At 37.9% G+C, this 18,846-nt stretch overlaps 1 protein-coding gene across 2 annotated transcripts in view; it reads left to right on the forward strand.

Annotated features, from left to right (window-relative positions):
- The window catches only part of ralgapa2 (Ral GTPase activating protein catalytic subunit alpha 2), a 468,335-nt gene extending 457,294 nt beyond the window's left edge, over nucleotides 1-11,041 (forward strand). For both annotated transcript variants that reach the window (XM_070889893.1, XM_070889894.1), the window contains one exon: nucleotides 8,351-11,041. In XM_070889893.1, coding sequence (XP_070745994.1) covers nucleotides 8,351-8,505 — 155 coding nt within the window. In that variant the 3' untranslated portion in view covers nucleotides 8,506-11,041. The remainder of the gene's footprint in view (nucleotides 1-8,350) is intronic.
- Nucleotides 11,042-18,846: the final 7,805 nt, after the last annotated feature.

Raw genomic sequence — 18,846 nt, forward strand, 5'->3', positions numbered from 1 at the left:
AAACTTTCACTGCTTATTTACAAACTGCTAAAATGTTATCACTACAGTTTCCTCTGTTGGCTTGTGAAATGCTTTCCTAATCAAATACTCAAGCTTTTTTTAAACTCTACTGCTACCCTGTAGAGTAAATGGTTGGCTTCCCACCCTTTTGGTTAATGAACAGAGGACACCATTAAGAGAGGGCGCAAGTAACTAAACAGATGTGGAAAGATGAACACTGAAAATAGATCTATAACATCAAAAAAAATCAGATATAAAAACAGTTTCTAATCCTCAGTGTGAAAGGCAATGTGAACAACCTAAAATGTGTTGAAATGTGAAAATATATAGAGGGTTTTCTGGTATACATTAAGAGGAAAACTGATCTGAGCTGTAAACAAGGCAGATAAATATTTGGGACCGAGCAGAGATGGTGGATCCTGGTGCTAGTGAAATGCTGAAAGATATGCACAAGCTTGTGAATCTGATTGAAACAAATACTGTTTTCCTAACATGAACAAATGCCCATTTAGTGCTACCATTCAAGAAGCAACCCAACATTCACATGGTAACTGTTCTCAGTAATTCATTCGGGTTTGACTTGTATTATGGTACCAATAAGCAAGCCAAGCCTTTCCCATACCGAATGTATTTTTCAACAACCCAGGTTTGGCAACTGTTTACTATTTGTGCTTTTGAATTTCTCAATGTGAGGGCAAGCTCCCAAGAGATAACACTGTCTGGGAGAGTGAAGCCTTGTTACTGGTATATAGGGCAACCTTTTTGGAATGATTTGGCGATGCAACTAAGACATGTCTTGACCTTACATAAATATAGTGTGTTCCTTACTTATTAATACCTAATTTAGTACTGTTCCAGCCATCGTCTAGTGGAGGACAGCAGTGCAACGTTCTAGATAGTGAAGTGAGTCCATGACCAAGTAGGGAATCCATATTCATCACTGGGTAGATGCCAACTTTGTAGAAAACAACAACATTTATTTAGTGTCTTTAACATAGTAAAACATCCCAAAGCGCTTCACAGGAATATTATAAGACAAAAAAATTGGCAAAAAAATGAAGCTTCTAACTGACAAGAATAAGCTTTTTGAACAATTCACACTCTTCAACCAGCTTTTCTATCTATTTTGCTACTTTTTTGCCCAGTGTAATTTGGATGTGACAACCAAAGCATTTTATCAACCATGGTAAATTCGACTAAAGGGCTGTGAAAGATCCATGTGACACTCAACATAAAGACAGTCCAAAGCCAAAAATTGAGTTGGTTTTAGATGAGGAAGATTCCCACAAGAACAGATATTCACCCTTAATAGGGATTACAGAGTTCTACCTTGAATACAGGCCACATTTTAGGTGATTTATAAAATTTCAGGCTGCATTTTCTTCAGAAAGCCAAGGAGAAAGGTGTATTATTGAAAAGCTTTATTATTGAAAAGCTGTGGATAAATATGCCACATGATGTGGTACTGGACCATGCAGACCAGGAAGATCTCAAGCTTGATTCTTGGTCTGTGTTGAGTTAAATGATCTTACCCAGGGTAGTACTGACACAGTATGGTGATGATGATGATTCCCTCATGATTAGGGAGGGGGATGGAAGCCTCTCCAGATCACTGCCCAGTGACATCCTTTGGAAATTGTGTTATATGTAGATGCTGAATTAAGACAGAATTGGACTTGGTGTGATACCCCTCTCCATAAAATTGTCCTTTTGCTCATTGTCCAGACTCTCTTACACAGATTGGCTACTTGTTAAATCAAATTGACTGTTAGTGTGCACTACGAGCGAGGCAGGTATGGAGATCCAGGATGTCGTGATGGAGGAGCCTCAGCCCTTGCAATTGTCTAACAGGTACAAAGTTTTTGCTCCATGTGTGGACGAGAGCAAGGACTGTAGGGAGGATGAGCAAACTGACCAGAGCACCGTGGTACAGGGGGCCATTCAAGTTGTGGGAGTAAAAGGGAAAGGAGGTAGTGGTAGGGGCCAGTATACTTCGGGGGATAGATACTGTTCTCTGCAGCCGAGAGCGTGAGTCCCGAAGGCTGTGTTGCCTTCCCGGTGCCAGGGTTAAGGACATCTCTGGGCTGGAGAGGAACATGGAGTGGGAGGGGAAAAATCTAGTTGTTGTGGTCCACGTAGGCACCAATGACATAGGAGAAAGAAAGATGTTCTGCTCAGGGAATATGTGCAGCTAGGGGCTAAACTAAAAAGCAGAACCACAAAGGTGGTAATCTCTGGATTACTACCTGAGCTACGAGCAAATTTGCATAGGGGTAAATAGGATCAGAGAGATGAATGCGTGGCTCAAAGATTGGTGTGGGAGAAATGGGTTTTGATTCATGGGGCACTGGCACCAGTACTGGGTTAGGAGGAAACTGTTCCATTGGGACGGGCTTCACTTGAACCAGGCTGGGGCCAGTGTCCTGCCGAATCGGTTAACTAGGGCTGTAGATAGGGCTTTAAACTAAATAGTGGGGGGGGAAGGGATCCGGTGAACGGAAATTTAAAAAGTCAAAGAGAAAGGAAAAGGCAGAAGTGCAGGGTAACGATGGGGATAATGATAACCAGAGTGTGATAAGAAAGAACTAAAAGCTCTATATCTGAACGCATGCAGCATTCATAACAAGATAGATGAGTTGATGGCACAAATAGAAATAAATGGATATGATCTAATTGCCATTAATGAGACATGGTTTCAAGGTGACCAAGGATGGGAACTGAATATTCAGGGGTATTTGCCATTTCTTAACGATAGGCAGAAAGGAAAAGGAGGTGGGGTAGCCCTGTTGATGAGGGATGAGATCAGTGCAATAGTGAGAAATGATATTGGTTCAGAAGATCAAGATGTAGAATGAGTTTGGGTGGAGATGAGAAATAATAAGGGAAAGAAGTCACTGGTGGGAGTAGTCTACAGACCCCTAATAGTAGCCACACTGTGGGGCAGAGTATAAATCCAGAAATAATGGTGATTGTAAGAAAGGTACATCAATAATCATGGGCGATTTTAATCTTCATATTGATTGGACAAATCAAAATGGCAAATGTAGCCTTGAGTAAGAGTTCATAGAGTGTATGTGGGATGGTTTCTTGGAACAATATGTTGTGGAACCAACCAAGGAGCAGACTATTTTAAATCTGGTAATGTGTAACGAGTCTGAATTAATTAATGATCTCATAGTGAAGGATCCTCATGGGTCGAGTGATCATAACATGGTAGAATTTCAAATTCAGTTTGAGGGTGAGAAAGCTAGGTCTCAAACTAGTGTCCTGAACTTAAATAAAGGTAATTACAAAGGTGTGAAGGCAGAGTTGATTAAAGTGGACTGGGAAAATATATTAAAGGATAAGACTATAGAAAAGCAATGGCAATTAATAAAGGAAATATTTCATAACTCTCAGCAAAGATATATTCCAGTGAGAAAGAAGGACGAGCCATCCGTGGCTAACTAAGGAAGTAAAGGATGGTATTAAATTGAAAACAAAGGCATACAATGTTGCGAAGAACAATGGAAGGCCAGAAGATTGGGAAATTTTTAGAAACCAGCAAAGGACGACTAAAAAAAATGATAGAGAGAAGATAGCTTATGAGAGTAAACTAGCAAGAAATATAAAAACAGACAGTAAGAGCTTCTACAGGTATACAAAAAGGAAGCAAGTAGCTAAAGTAAACGTTGGTCCCTTAGAGGATGAGACTGGTGAATTAATAATGGGAAACGGGGAAATGGCAGAGACTTTAAACAAATATTTTGTATCGGTCTTCATGGTAGAAAATATTAAAAGCATCCCAATAATTGATAATCAAGGAGCTATTGGGGGATGGGGAAATTAAAACAATCACTATCGCTAGTGAAAAAGTACTAGGCAAACTAATGGGACTAAAGATGGACAAGTCCCCTGGACCTGTTGTCCTGCATCCTAGGGTCTTAAAAGAGGTGGCAGCAGAGAGAGTGGATGCATTGGTTGTAATCTACCAAAAGTTCCTGGATTCTGGAGAGGTCCCAGCGGACTGGAAAACCGCAAATGTAACTCCCTATTTAAGAAAGGAGGGAGACAGAAAGCAGGAAACTATAGACCAGTTAGCCTAACATCTGTCATTGGGAAAATGCTGGAGTCCATCATTAAGGAAGTAGTAGCAGGACATTTAGAAAATCATAATGAAGTCAAGCAGAGTCAGCATGGTTTTATGAAAGGGAAATCATGTTTGACATTTGCTGGAGTTCGTTGACGATGTAACGAGCAGAGTGGATAAAGGGAAACCATTAGATGTCGTGCATTTGGATTTCCAGAAAGCATTCGATAAGGTGCCACATAAAAGGTTACTGCACAAGATAAGAGTTCATGGGGTTGGGGGGTAATATATTAGCGTGGATAGATGAATGGCTAACTAACAGAAAACAGAGTTGAGATAAATGGGTCATTTTCAAGTTGGCAAACTGTAACTAGTGAGGTGCACAGGGATCAGTGCTGGGGCCTCAACTATTTACAATTTATATTAATGTCTTTGTGAAGGGAACGAGTGTAATGTAGCCAAATTTGCTGATGGTACAAAGATAAATGGGAAAGCACGTTGTGAGGAAGACGCAACAAAGGGATATAGATAGGCTAAGTGAGTGGGCAAGAATTTGGCAGATGGAGTATAATGTGGGAAAATGTGAGCTCATCCACTTTGGTAGGAAAAATAAAAAAGCAAATTATTATTTAAATGGGGAGAGAATACAAAATGCTGTGGTACAGAGGGATCTGGAGGTTCTTGTACATGAAACGCAAAACGTTAGCATACAGGTACATCAAGTAATTAGAAAGGCAAATGGAATGTTGGCCTTTATTGCAAGGGGGATGGAGTATAAAAGTAAGGAAGTCCTGCTCAACTGTACAGGGCGTTGGTAAGACCACACCTGGAGTAGTGCATACAGTTTTGGTCTCCTTATTTAATGAAGGATATACTTGCATTGGAGGCAGCTCAGAGAAGGTTCACGAGGTTGATTCCTGAGATGAAGGAGTTGTCATATGAAGAAAGGTTGAGCAGATTGGGCCTATACTCATTGGAGTTTAGAAGACTGAGGTGATCTTATTGAAACGTATAAGATTCTGAGGGGGCTTGACAGGTTAGATGCAGAGAGGATGTTTCCCCTCGTGGGGGAATCTAGAACCGGGGCATAGTTTCAGAATAAGGGGTTGCCCATTTAAAACAGAAATGAGGAGGAATTTCTTCTCTGAGGGTTGTGAATCTTTGGAATTATCTACCCCAGAAAACTGTGGAGGCTGGGTCATTGAATATATTTAAGGCGGAGATAGACAGATTTTTGAACAATAAGGGAGTCAAGGGTTATGGGGAGCGGGCGGGGAAGTGGAGCTAAGGCCAAGATCAGATCTGCCATGATATTGAATGGCGGAGCAGGCTCAAGGGGCCAAATGGCCTACTCCTGCTCCTATTTCCTATGTTCTTATTTAAATATAGGATAAAGCATAAATATTTTATCAACAAAGGTGACATCTTCATGAAGTATGAGGAATGGAGATTAAGAATGGTGACTCTTAATATCAATCTGTTTAATGAAAAGGTCGTCTTTACAGATTAAGAGGCTGAAATTGCACCTTTTTATAGCCCCGTTAACGTCTCCGGGGAGCGGGGTGGAGGGGGCACTAATGGGACGCAATGGCGTTTTTGCCTGGGGGAGGGGAGCACTAGCACATCAGGGAAAATTTCCCAGGAGGTTTTGGGGACGCTGTGCCAATAGCACCCTGCGATTTGTGTCCTGGCCTGGCATGCAACCGGTGATGAGGTCATTGCCATGCATGACAACTTCTCACATCCCACGCACGCCAGCCTCTTTGTGTCTCGCGGGCCATGGGGCTGGCAGACATCTGCCGCCGGAGTACCCCTTAAAGGGAGGCCCCTCGCGCCCTGGGCCGCCATTTTATTTTGTCAGCCAACTCTTGAGTCGGACCGACAATGGCAGCCTACGCAACAACCAGGCCACCATCATGCATCCCGGCACTCGGTTTTGGGTGCCAGGCCACTGGCCCGGTCGATTGTGTCCCTGATGGCCCAGTGGATGCCACCAAAAGGTCTGCAGAATGCACAGTGACCTTCCCCTTTAATTGAAGGGGAGGGGCATTATAGTGTGTCAGTGCTACGCGGAGCTAACCTCCTCAGCGCTGCACTACTGCCCCAGAAGCGCCTCTCCAAACAAGCATAGTGCCGGAGACAGCACTCCATTTCCATTGAGGGGCGCATGGCCCAATTTCATGTCGGGGGCGGGACCTCCGGGCCAGGACTTTTACTGCCCCCATTCAGGGCGAGGGGCAATTTCACTCCCTAAGTATTTGGAATTGCTGGGTGTATACTGGCTAACTCTCTCAACTGTTTAATTTACAGAGACATGAATTTGAATTCAGTACATGAAGGGTCACTTACAGAAGTTTTAACTATTAAAATTGGGACGATCTTAGCCTACTTTCCCGATGGTTCTGAGTTTGTAACACAACACTCGATCTGAATTTCACACCTTTTGCTTTCAGCACCTCTGGAGTTCTGATTTATTAAAGGAAACTGATGTTGGAAGAGATTCAATTGATGATACAATAATCTGAAAGAAGTGATGAAAATTGAGCCAATTGTATAAAGCGGATCTACTCCAAAAGACTTTTATTAGCAAGGAGACTAGCAAAACATTGGGTCTTGACTATTAACAGTATATAGCTCCATTTTATTTCACCACTGTTTCCCTTGGAGCTACCATTGCTTCTCCATCCTGTTGTACAGTCTGAGAAGATCATTATTATTGCTAGCTTATGCTCTATAACATTTTCTCAAGAGTTTTGATTCATTAGAAGATCTGATTAATTTATGAGCCTTTTATTTTTTTCTCTCCTGTTTGAAAGGTCTGCTCCCTGATGTCAGCTATTTAATCCTCCTGTAGGTACTTTCAGCTATATAGTTACTGAATTCAAAAACAGGAGGGGCCAGTTTCATCTCTAGATTTCAGATAGGTAATGGGCTTAAAATACATTTTTAGCTCGTTACCTATCTGGAATCTCCCCTATTTTTGTAAATAAACTGAAACAATGCCCAATTGACAAGTCGCGTTCCAAATGGATATCCTCAAAACATTTGGAATTTCTCCAGAAGGTTACAGTTTCTTTTGCCACTCATTGCAAATGTACTTTATAGAATATCCCACTGAATGTAATGGATATCATTTTCCTTTAAATAGTGGGTGGAATCATACATTCTGTTTAACATGTATAACTCCAATGGTCCAAAAGTTATTGAGTTCATGTATTGCTCATACTAATGTTATTAAATGCCCATCAATCTATAGGTTGATCAAAGTTTTATATTACCCTAACGCAAATATGTTTGAAATAGACAAGTGAAGTGGATACCTTGCTGTTTTTAAGCCTTTTACTATTTCCCAGGAAATCTTATCCACATTTATTTTTTCCAACCACTGCTGCAAGTAAGTTGAAAAAACTTGAGGTGTAACATTATGCTTGTTACAAATTACATATTTTCATGGATTCTCTGTGCTTAATAGGCTTAATGACAAACATGTCTGTTATGATGGTATTGCTCTTGTACTTTGTTCTACAAGAACTGGGCTTAAGTTTCCGCTTGTTTCTGCTGGTGATATCAGTGCAATCCAGGTGGAAATGGCCGAACCAGCGCAAAAAATTAGGGAATTTTAAACGTATGATATTCCCAAACCACTTATGTTCGTCTTTTCTGCTGGTTCAAGATTCAATTCACCCAAATCAGACCCGGCCACGCACCCAGGTCGAAATTGCGCGATTCTGACGATTGCATTGGTTCGGGAAGACACTTCAAATTGCACTAATTTTCTTTAAGTGCACAGGCACTAGTAGGCAAGTTGTAAAAGTTTGTTCATATCAAAAAATAATTAATTTACTAAGAAATGGACTAGTGTACACCAATGAAACTATTAAATGGTTCAGTATAGTTTTTTAAAGTCATTTTCAGTTATTTAAAATCAGGTTATTCACAGGTGAAGGGCTGGACACTGATTAAAAATGCTTGTTTTTGGTGATAAACCCATTTTCAGCTGTATTAATAAAACGGCACTAAATACATCAAGGAATACTTTTTAATGGAAAGAGAAAAAAAGAAACAGTTGTGTGTATTACACTGCTGAATTGTGCTACTTTATGAAAGATTTTACAGTTGTAAATTAATTTTATTGGAAACTTGAAGCTTAACCTAACCCAGCGCAATTTCAAATGCAATTTCCCAATTGTGGCCAAAAGCGGAAACTCTACTTCTTCAATGTTCTTAATTTATATAGATTTGAAAAACCAAACTAATTCACCCATTTTTTGCCATTTTCAGGTTCTCTTAATGGAAGTCTAAGCACTGAAATGCCCATAGCTGTGGGAACTCACCCTGCAGATCAGGCCTCCCCACCACTGCCACATGCCACAAAAAGCAAAGTCTCTGGGAAACTTCGCCGCTCTGCCAGTTCACTGAGCAAATCTTCGAACTGAAGAACTTTACATAGACAAGTTGTAAGCTCAGGCTTGCTTTTCAGCCTCTTCATTTTTCTAATTTTCTGTCCTTAAAATAACATCCACTTTAGATGGGATTTGAACCCTCCTTTTTTCTTTGATGTAAAGTTGCATTTCAGAAGCCAGGTATAGAGAAGGAATGGTGTGAACCTGATTGTCATTAGAAGATTCCCAAGCTTGGTTGGCCCATTTAAAGTGAAAATGTCCTCAATGTGGAGGAGATAAGAGAAGTTGTTTTGGTAGAAGGGCAATATGACAATCCCGCCAGCCATCTTGGGGTAACTGTATGATGTTATGCCCATACCATAACAACGGTAACTATGGCGTGTGATATCACTTACAGTATGAACTCATTGCTGGATGCATAGAGAGGCCACATGATGATGACCACACTCGGAGTCTGTCACGCACTGGTATTATACTTAGTGCAACTTTGAGAGACTGAAAATGGACTCAGCTTACACCTCGGTGATTGTGGCATTGAGTTATTACAATACCAGGCACTCCAAACCATGAGTTAAAACCACTGACTTTTAATGTTTTCAATTAATATTATGCCATGTACGGAAAGTTAAGTCCATTCCTTATTGGATGAATTGTACATGAATGCTACCCAGGAATCATACTAAGATTTTAAAAACCAGAAGTGAAAGGTTTACATAAAACATTCAGCTGTAATTCCTAATATGAAAATTGTGCAACGTAATGTGTGCACATAAGGATGTTTATTATGGCCTCTATTTTGGCTTATCTGATTTTCCTGCCCTCCAGCCACCACCTGGCTGCTTTCTCATATTCCCGCTCCTTAATTCCATAAAATGTGACTCTTATAACACTCAAGTGTAGGATGGTAAAAATTTAGTAAATTGCGTAGAATTGTAAATTGGTAGAAACTCTGATGCTGCTGCAGATTTGTAGATTAGGTAAAGTACCAGAGCCAGTGGAGCAACCACTGAGCCATTCACCTACACGCTACATGGTCTCTCTGCATTTGATTATTTGCATCATGTTTGAGTGACCATGTACATGGGGAACAAAGAGAAAAAGCTTTTTACATTACCTTTTTATGCTGTTCCTTGTAAGACAAGCTTATGACTAAAATCAAAGAAAGAATAACGTTCAGATTTCCACATAAGGCAAGCTTTGCCCTTTTAATATTTATATATATATATATATATATGTTGATCTTAAACTATTTTACTCTTACAAGTTACAAGCACAAATATGACAGGAGAATGATGCAAAACAAGTACCTGAGCTTATTTGGCAATGAAACCATATCATGCATAACTTATTTAATACCTATATGGTGCATTACTGTACAGAGAAGGTTTATCTGCAGTTCTGACAAGCTTTCAACCTGGAACTGTTAATTGGGTGCCTCCTGCGCAAGCCATATCTAAGTATAAACCATATATGTTATTGAACAGTGAAACATAAGAGTTAAAGTTCTAGCTGTTCCAATCTTATCACAGTAGCGTTTTTGCCGTGTTTGTGTTGTAAGCATTCCCAGATATTTTAGTTGTCATTTCAGAACAGAATATGGCCACTGACCGTATAATACTACTAAAGGTGCTGCATTACAGAATCCATCGTTCAGTCTTGGCCTGTTCTGAAAATGTTGAATAGATAGCCATCAGGTTGTTTTGGACTTGCACCACCCACATACACTTTAAGCCACAACTCCAAAGCACTGAATTGTAGGACTAGTTTCCTACTGTTTTTCACATTTGGATGTGTTAAGCCACAGGCGAACCCAGAGGCAAAACCTCTACGTGTGTAGACACTTAATTTGGGACCTTTTCTCCTAAAGAATACTTGTCATTTCTTGTGACTTGAAGATTGTGACAAATAGAACAGTAACTCCATTAACATTTTGTATGTATGTGTTTTTGCAGCTCATTTCATTTTATATCATACTCCTGGAAACCTTTCTGTCTTCCTGTATGCTTCAATCAGCAATTGACATACGGGTTATCTGGACTATTTATTGCTCAAATTATGTCTAAACAGAAAAAATGTAAGAATTTGATTTGATTTTCCAAGTTCTGTTGATGTCTGCTAATGGATTTTTTTTGCAATGAGAACTTTTAATGTTCTGAAGTGATGTTACTTATGTGTTCATCTGTGGATTATATGCCAGTACTGTTTCTGTTGCACTTGTTCTTTGTGTACTAGTCAAGTGAATGTGCTCTTTGGTTGTCAGATGTTCAATGCTTTATTTTTATTATATATGTAAATATGGAGTAATATTTGATAAGCAGAATATAAAAAGCAGCCTTTGTAAGTTATGATTCAACTCTTTCATCTTGCTGTTGGCTTTAGTCAATTATTGTGCTCATTTAAGAATACAGCCAGAGCCTCAGGTGATCTGCACTCAGTATATGGAGCATAAAATTTGAGATGCAGTCTTGCAGTGTTACAGTAATTCTTGTTTCACATGGCATCCTTTCTTACCATGTTAAAGCTAAAAATTGTACCTTTCTATAGAGCATCATTTGTAAATAATTAGTTGTCAGCTTAACTTTGTTTTATCTGTTTGCTTGATCTGCAAATGTTTTTTAAAAATCTTTCTCAATAAGAACATTCTTTGCAGCTTTTTAAAAATATGTTTTCTTTAAAAATGTGTAACTTCCTGATGAATATTGTAAAGCAGAATTAAAGAAGTGCACACAGCCTTCAGATATTTCCTAATTCACAGTGTTTTCAATCTGAACTTGAAAAATGTCCTGTGCTTCCTGCTCATTTTGATAATTGAAACCCTCAGTTACTAATAGGTTAAAAAGTGTCTAGCTGAAGACCAACTATATTTGAATGTGTGTGTTCTTCCTGTCTGAATTATGACTCAGTTACTTAATTTATGCCCAAATATTTTGATCTGTTTAGGTCAACAAATTATTAGCCTCACAAATGGCTCAGAATTCATGGGATTTCTAGTCCGGATATATTAACAATTCAATGGGAGAAATGTGATTTCAACAAAATTCAAATTGTCTGCTTATTATTTCAAGTTGGATCAAAAGTTTTAGTAGAATGATTCCAGTCCAGATGATGTCTTCCATTCAGTGAGAAAACCTGCCCTCTTCGGACTTTCCTTTCACAACGTGTCAGTGTCAATCACTATAGACTGTATATATACATTAATCCCTTCAGTTCAAATTTCAGTTCTAACTGAGTGCAATATGATACTGCAATATCTGAATTCTAGCTAGTTTAATTGAGGTTTAATTTTGTGACATTCAAAAGCAATAGAAAATAAAAGACGGTTGTGCCTTTGTTGTCACAATTATATAACTCCAAAATACTTGGGTGCTCATCAGATTCTCTCCAACTCTTATTAATATACAAGCAAATATTGCCTGTAGTTTTCTTTGTAAGACTGGACATTTTTTTAAAGATACATCAGTTGCCAAAGAACACTTAAGTTGCTCAGATATATCCTTGGTCACTCCTATAAACACTCAACACAGCAATTTTGTGGTGCTGGTACCTAGCTCTATAGCCATTTCAAAATGTTGCTTTATACCAGAGAAAACATAACCTAGGAAATGTTGTAAAGTAATACCATTTTAGTGTGTAACTTAAAATACTTTCTATGTAAATTTAAAATAATACTCAGATTTTGTAGAACTGGATTTAAGTATCTTCAAATTCTCCATGTCAAACAAAAATCACACTGGTTCTGTAGAACCATTGGTCTTATGGCATTTCATTTTTGAGTTTTCACCAAATAAGCTCTAAGGTTTTTCTTTTGGGTAAGGAGAGGGGGTCGATGAAGAATTGCATCTGAAGTGAAAGTAGTTAATCACGAACAACCATGCCTGATCTGACTCTAAAACAGAACCTATAGCAATGAGATATTGGACTAAAAGTGGCTTGCATGGCTCCATGTCATAAACTATAGTCCAAACAATAGCTTTATACCAGAGAAAACATACCCTGGGAAATGTTGTAAAGTAACATTTTAGTGCTTAACTTAAAATACTTCCTATGTAAATTTAAAATAATATTCAGATGTTGTAGGTTTAATGTTCAAATGTCCCTGTAATTTCTCAAATTTTCTGTTCAGATTGAAAAGCAGTTAATAGTTTTGCATATTTTTTCATGACTCATTGGGTAAAGGTAAGTGCTATATTTCATAATGCCGATTTTGTGTTTTCTAAATATTATGCAGAAGAGCTGAAATATTATGTGTGCAGTCTTGTATTTCAGTATCTATACATTTAGATTCTCCAGTTTAACCCCGTAACATCTATAGACATCACACATTGTGGCTAATAGGAATATCAGAGTACATTTGAAAAGCTGTCTCTTGGCTACAATGCATTTGTCACAAATCTAAATGATTTATGAACAGAATTTTGTTTATTCGCTATGCACTTCTATTTGACTGCTTTTTCATTAGTGAAACTAAACTCCTGCTCACACTGCTGAAGTTAGGGAAAATAACACCTTTGCCAAGTTGTGGTCACCAGCTTTCAACTACCAGTGAAATTTCTAAAAGTAATAAAGAGCTGGTTTTAAAATGTAATATTTAAAAACGTGGCTCCTGTTTTTGGTCCTACAACATCTTTGGAATCTTTCGGAGATGGGATCAATTTTAACTATTCTTCTAAAGCACGTTAGCCTAGGCTTTAGATAAGCCTAACTCTAGTAATCAGTTTTTCTTCATCAGACACATTGCAATATATGATTTGACCATCTTCTACTGAGGGACTATATACATCCAATGCATCTATTTTTTGATGCATCATTTTGTTGTAGTTCCATTCTCATTATTATACTGTTCTTACTATTGGTCATACATACTAATTTAATTGTTGTTCAAGTGATTCTGCATTTTCTTAAAGGAAAAGGAATGTAATAATATGCTGTACGAACAGTATGAACCATCTCTTCCAGATGATCTTGTTCCTAGATGTCAAACACCATCAGTAACATTATACTGCACATTTAGCATTAGTACAGTGCAGTATAACTGGAGCATCAGATTTTGCCCAAGAAGACTTGGTAGGCAGACTACCTTGTCAGTGCTTTTTGCATAGTCGTCTGTCAAAAGATGTGCAGAAGCTTCCTGGGGATGACGCCACAACCTCTTTGGAATCACTGGATCTATATAATTCTGAGAAAGTTTGTTAATACATCAGCGTCCTGTGCTACCAGCTACCTCTGAACAGAAAAATTCTTTTAACATGCACATCATTCATTTCACTCATCTTGCACCCAAAGATTGTCACATTTTTACACTGTGTGTGTGAAACAATGTGTGTTTGCAGAATGAACCTTGTGCTATTATTAACTGGCATGATGCGAAAGCACTACTATCCTTATTCGCTTCCCCCCACCCCCACCCCCCCCCCCCATTTAAAGAAGCGTAATTGTGTTTATAATATACCTTAAATGCCGTTGTTTAATTCATTTAAAGACACAGAATCTCTATTACTGAAATTTAGAGGTGTACATATTTTTTTCTTTACTTAAACATAGCCTGCCTGCAAGGATCGCTAGGTAGTTATAAATATATCCAAGCAAATAAAAGTAATGCATATAATAATTATTAGTTTAGAATATAGAAATACTGTTGTACATTCAACCACAAAGCAGAATCAAGGTCTTGCTCGTTTTAATTGAGTCATGAAGTTGCACTGCTGAACTAATCTTAGAGACCACTTGAAGAACACTGAGGTATAATGATTACCTTTTTAGAACCTTAGGAAATTCCTTTTGAATTGCAACCTATGGAGCGTATAGAAGAGGTATGAGCCTCTCAATATAAAAAAAACTCAATTGTGTCTGTAAAAGATGATGTAGAAAATATTTTTTTAAATTCAGTCATTTAAGTATGAAGATGCCTGTTGTGGGTAATTTCCTCAATTTACTACTTGTTGCCTCGGTGGAATCATTAGAAAATGAGAATAGCCGCGTGAGCCAGGTATTACAACCTGTGTCATATTCAGAAGTAGCATATCGTGTCTTGTTCTGCTTTGCCATGTCAGCACAAACTGAATGAAGAGAAACAGCTGAATAACTGGAAGGAGAAATGATCTAGACACTTGCACTCAAACACTTACATGTTTGTTCAAAGTATCTTAAAACATTTGCAAAGATTTTATCTTGCAAGTCTTTGTCATCAAATATGATTAAAATCAGCTAGTTGGTCTTTGATATCACATGAATAATTCATTTTAGAGGCTCTCTTTTTCTGTTTCTCAGTCTGTAAAATATGGTTTATAAAAGGAGAAAGCTTGAAGATGCTTATCTGTATTAATATACCAAATGTTTTTAAGATGAAAGTTCAGGATGCCTTTGTTATGTGAATTGTTATGAAGAGAGATTTCATTAAAAATTATGATTTCAACCTCATTGGTGTTTTGTTTGAATATCAATTTTATTATTGTAGATGCACGTTCCACTACATTTAAAGAAGAAAAATGCAAAGTGATTTCCAAACTATTGAATTAATTGTTCAAATCTGTTTAGTAAAAATGATGGGCTGCTGAAAGCAAGTTTTAGTGATGCATTTTATCACACTGTCCATTTTCAAGATCTTATTATTGGTTAACATGATCATGTTTTAAAGCATGGGGAATTCATGAAATTTAAACAGGTTATTTGTGTTGTATTACACAATAATCTTTTAATGCATGATATTGATTGATCTTATAATATACATTAGAATATAAGCAAGATTAAGGAAGAGAAAAAAGGGTCACTGGGCATATCGAAGCTTATTTTTCCAGTACCCTAACTCTCCCATCACAGTATCCAATCATATCTTCACTAGCTCAGTATTTTGTGCCTCCACTACTTTTCCCCGCACATCATTCTAAATACTTACCATTCTTTTGAGCAAAGAAGTTCTTCCTGATACCTTTCTTTAAATGTACTTTTCAATCATTTCCATTTATGACCTGAAGTGCTACTTGTTTGCTTTATTTGAAATAATATTCTGGGTTTATTTCTTTCAATGCCATTTAATATTTTATGTACTTGGATGAAGTCACCCTGGCTCCACATCACCACTATCTTCTTTCAGTATCATGCTGCAACACAAAAATATATCTTTAGCTGGTAACATGGTATATATCTTCTATTTGCTTACATCAGAAAGGCTTGTAATGTGCACTCACTCCTGTCACTTTACATACGGGTGACTTAAGAGTAATTTACCATTTCAATCAACAATAAATACTTTTTTGTCTTGTGCACACCAAGAGGAACATTGGTATTAGGAAATATTCTAAGTTGTTTTTTTTAACTTAAATTAACGTTTCACTTGTTAGAAATAATTATTCATACGTTAACCAGAGGAAATTAAAATTTACCTTTGGATAGTCAAAGGGTTGGCTAGTAGAGCATAAAAGAGTGGCCACAGGCCCCTATTAGCAGAGAAAGGAATAATGGATTTGAAAGGATCAAAATTCTGATGTTACTTGTAAGCTGTGCTATTTTTCAGCTCACGCAATGTGGAAAATAATTCAAATGTAGCTGGGAAGTGAATGGACTTCACCAGCCCTGACAGAAGGTAGCAATCAATCATTTGATAAAATTTGTTTCTATAATTTAGTTATGACCAGCTTGCAAAGAGAAAATGAATAATATAAATGTTTCATTACTTTCTTTAGTACTGCATTAATATATTTATTTTTGTATTTAATTTAGAATTTAACAAGGACTATCAGGTCTGCACTCTCTCTTTCCTCTGATGGTGTGGCTAAAATCAGAGACTCACTGTATGAGAAACCCCATACTAACCCATTCTGTGGCCCTTCAATGTGGAACAGCAGCAGAGGCATGCATATTTTTTTTAATAATGAAGTATAGCTACTGAGCGGGTGCACCCTTAGTATTAATAGTTTCAGTTCTATAATCGGTGAATATTGAGCTCTCTGATGCATGTCAAAATCTGTCTATATTATAAGAAACTTTTGTGAATGTGGCACTCCCATTTGGTTAATGTTGGAGCAATCAGAAAGCAATTATATCACAAAAATAGAAAGCTGACAGTTACTCCTTTTAAGGCAGTGTCTCCAAAACTTGGACCAACAATCATACCAAGTGAATACCCTAACCAGATCTGGGACCAGTGGCAATGTGTTGAATGTCAAGCCCCAAACTCCCAACAGTGCCATGAAAACATGAGAAGCAATTATTTCTCTCCATTTTGAGTGCTGCTGTGATGGTGCCATTAAGAAACTGACCATCATTCACACACCAGCCCATATGGTACCTATAAGTAATACCACAAGAAAATCTATTAGATATCAACAGTTTTGACAGTGTTTCCAGATCTTGGTCAGAATTTTCCTATGGACATCAACATTTCTCCTGTGGTTTTATTTATAATGCTTTGCTTATATATTTCCCTATGTGTGTGTGTATAAGTGAAAACTCAACAAGAAAGAAATGCAAAAATAACTAAGTTTAAAATCTTATGGCTCCAGACATGTATATTAAAAAAGTTACAAAGAAAATAATAACTATCTATTTTGCCTTTGTTTTTTTTCTCTCATTTTGTTTTATATGGTTTCTTATTTTCTCTCTGATTCTTGTGCCTTTCTGCTTTTTAGACTATAATTTTATTTCCAATTAAATGTAAACTTATTTCCCCAACACCAACTCTGTCTGTCTCATTCGCCTGTTCCTTCTGTCCACTTTTCAATGGGACTATACTGACATGTCAGGACTAATTGCTAAATCAAGGCCCACTGTAGTATCACGTTGATAAAGGACAATAGACTTGGCTACTGAAATTCTCCAAGGGTCTTGTCAGGCATTTTTGAAGTTACAAATTAAAATGGCATTGCAAAAGCCTTGAAGAAGTGGTGAGTAGGCAGGGTGGGTTTGTACACCTGTCAATATCTGGGTTTGCAACAGTCTTCCCATTACGTATACACAAATCCATGTTGAAATGGGAATGTTGTAAAATAATGAACCAGTCTTTCTGGAAAAATAACAAGATAAATATAGATGAGCGAGGCCTTTTGGCCAATCTTTTCTCATAAATCCATCATCTCACTAGATCGCGAATGAATCTAAGGATACACTTACATTGCAGCTGCTGGTCTGAGATAGGTAGCTGCAGTTCAAGGTTCCAGTCAGGTAGAACTTGGTTTACATTGCCTGGTTCCCGTCTGCTTTTTTAACTATGCAGGCGTTCCCAAAATTTAGTAATTTTAATATTTAGAGAGTAGGAACTGGAGAAACTATATTCTCTAAACATTTAAAAGAAGGCAAGGTAGGTTTACAAAGTGTCCAGAAAATCTAAAGGAGTGTAACTCCAGGGTGCAAACCAGTTTTGACAGCCCATTGGATTTGCACTTCGTGCTGTGTCAAATTGAAGCAGTGACACTAACCCCTCCAGGGAGTCTCATTCCGCGTCACACACACACATCAGGTCTTGGCTCTAGATCTACACTATCATTTTAGTTTTGGTGTGAAGCTAAAATCGATTTGTACGGATACTAAATTTGCCATGCAAATGCACACTCCATTTTCCACTTCCACTACCCTAGCTGGAAGGCTGTTCTTACTATTGGTTACTTCATGCATGAAGAAGTTCTTCCTGACATTTTTATTAATTCACTGGTTTTAACCTATTATCTCTTGGCTTATCTTTTAATAGTGCTCCAGATTTATCTTTGCTTTACTGTTTAATATCTTGTATAGACCACCATTCTGTCTCCCAGGAACCTGCTTTCATGCATGAAGAGCTGTAGTTCCTTCAATTCTACCTCATAACCAAGGCAATTATACAGTTTTCATGGGAAAAATGTTTGGAATCGGGAAAATAAACAATCCCGAAGAGTGGTTAAAAATCCCAGGATCCCATGTAATAAAAACATTTAATTTAATTTATTCAGTCACTTTATATCTGTGGCCCTGCTCATAACCTAATCCTTTGATGCCAAAGATCAGCCGTGTGCCTTTTCCTTCTTCCTTCCCCAGAACTTGAATCCATTCCTTGTGTCTTGGTTATCAAAACTGAACACAATTCTCAAGATGGAGTTAGACCGGAGAACTGCACAGTTTTAGCACAACATCCTCTGACTTGCGCTGATCTATCAATATAATTCAGTATGCTATTCAAATATTCCTAGCTGGAAAACTCTATCCAAGACATGGTCATCTGCTCGAACCATGCAGACATTGAAAGAGTTAACCATCACTTTGCGAACCAGGTTTCAGGTTGTTTAAAATCATACCATACCCAGAGCCACTCCACATTACTACTCCAGCCTAAGATTGACGGGTCTGCTATTCCAACTAGAAAGAGAAAAGTTGGGCCTGGCTCTAAATCCAGAATCTTTGGGATAGGGA

Source organism: Pristiophorus japonicus, chromosome 9 (assembly GCF_044704955.1).
Source record: "Pristiophorus japonicus isolate sPriJap1 chromosome 9, sPriJap1.hap1, whole genome shotgun sequence".
NCBI lineage: Eukaryota > Metazoa > Chordata > Chondrichthyes > Pristiophoridae > Pristiophorus > Pristiophorus japonicus.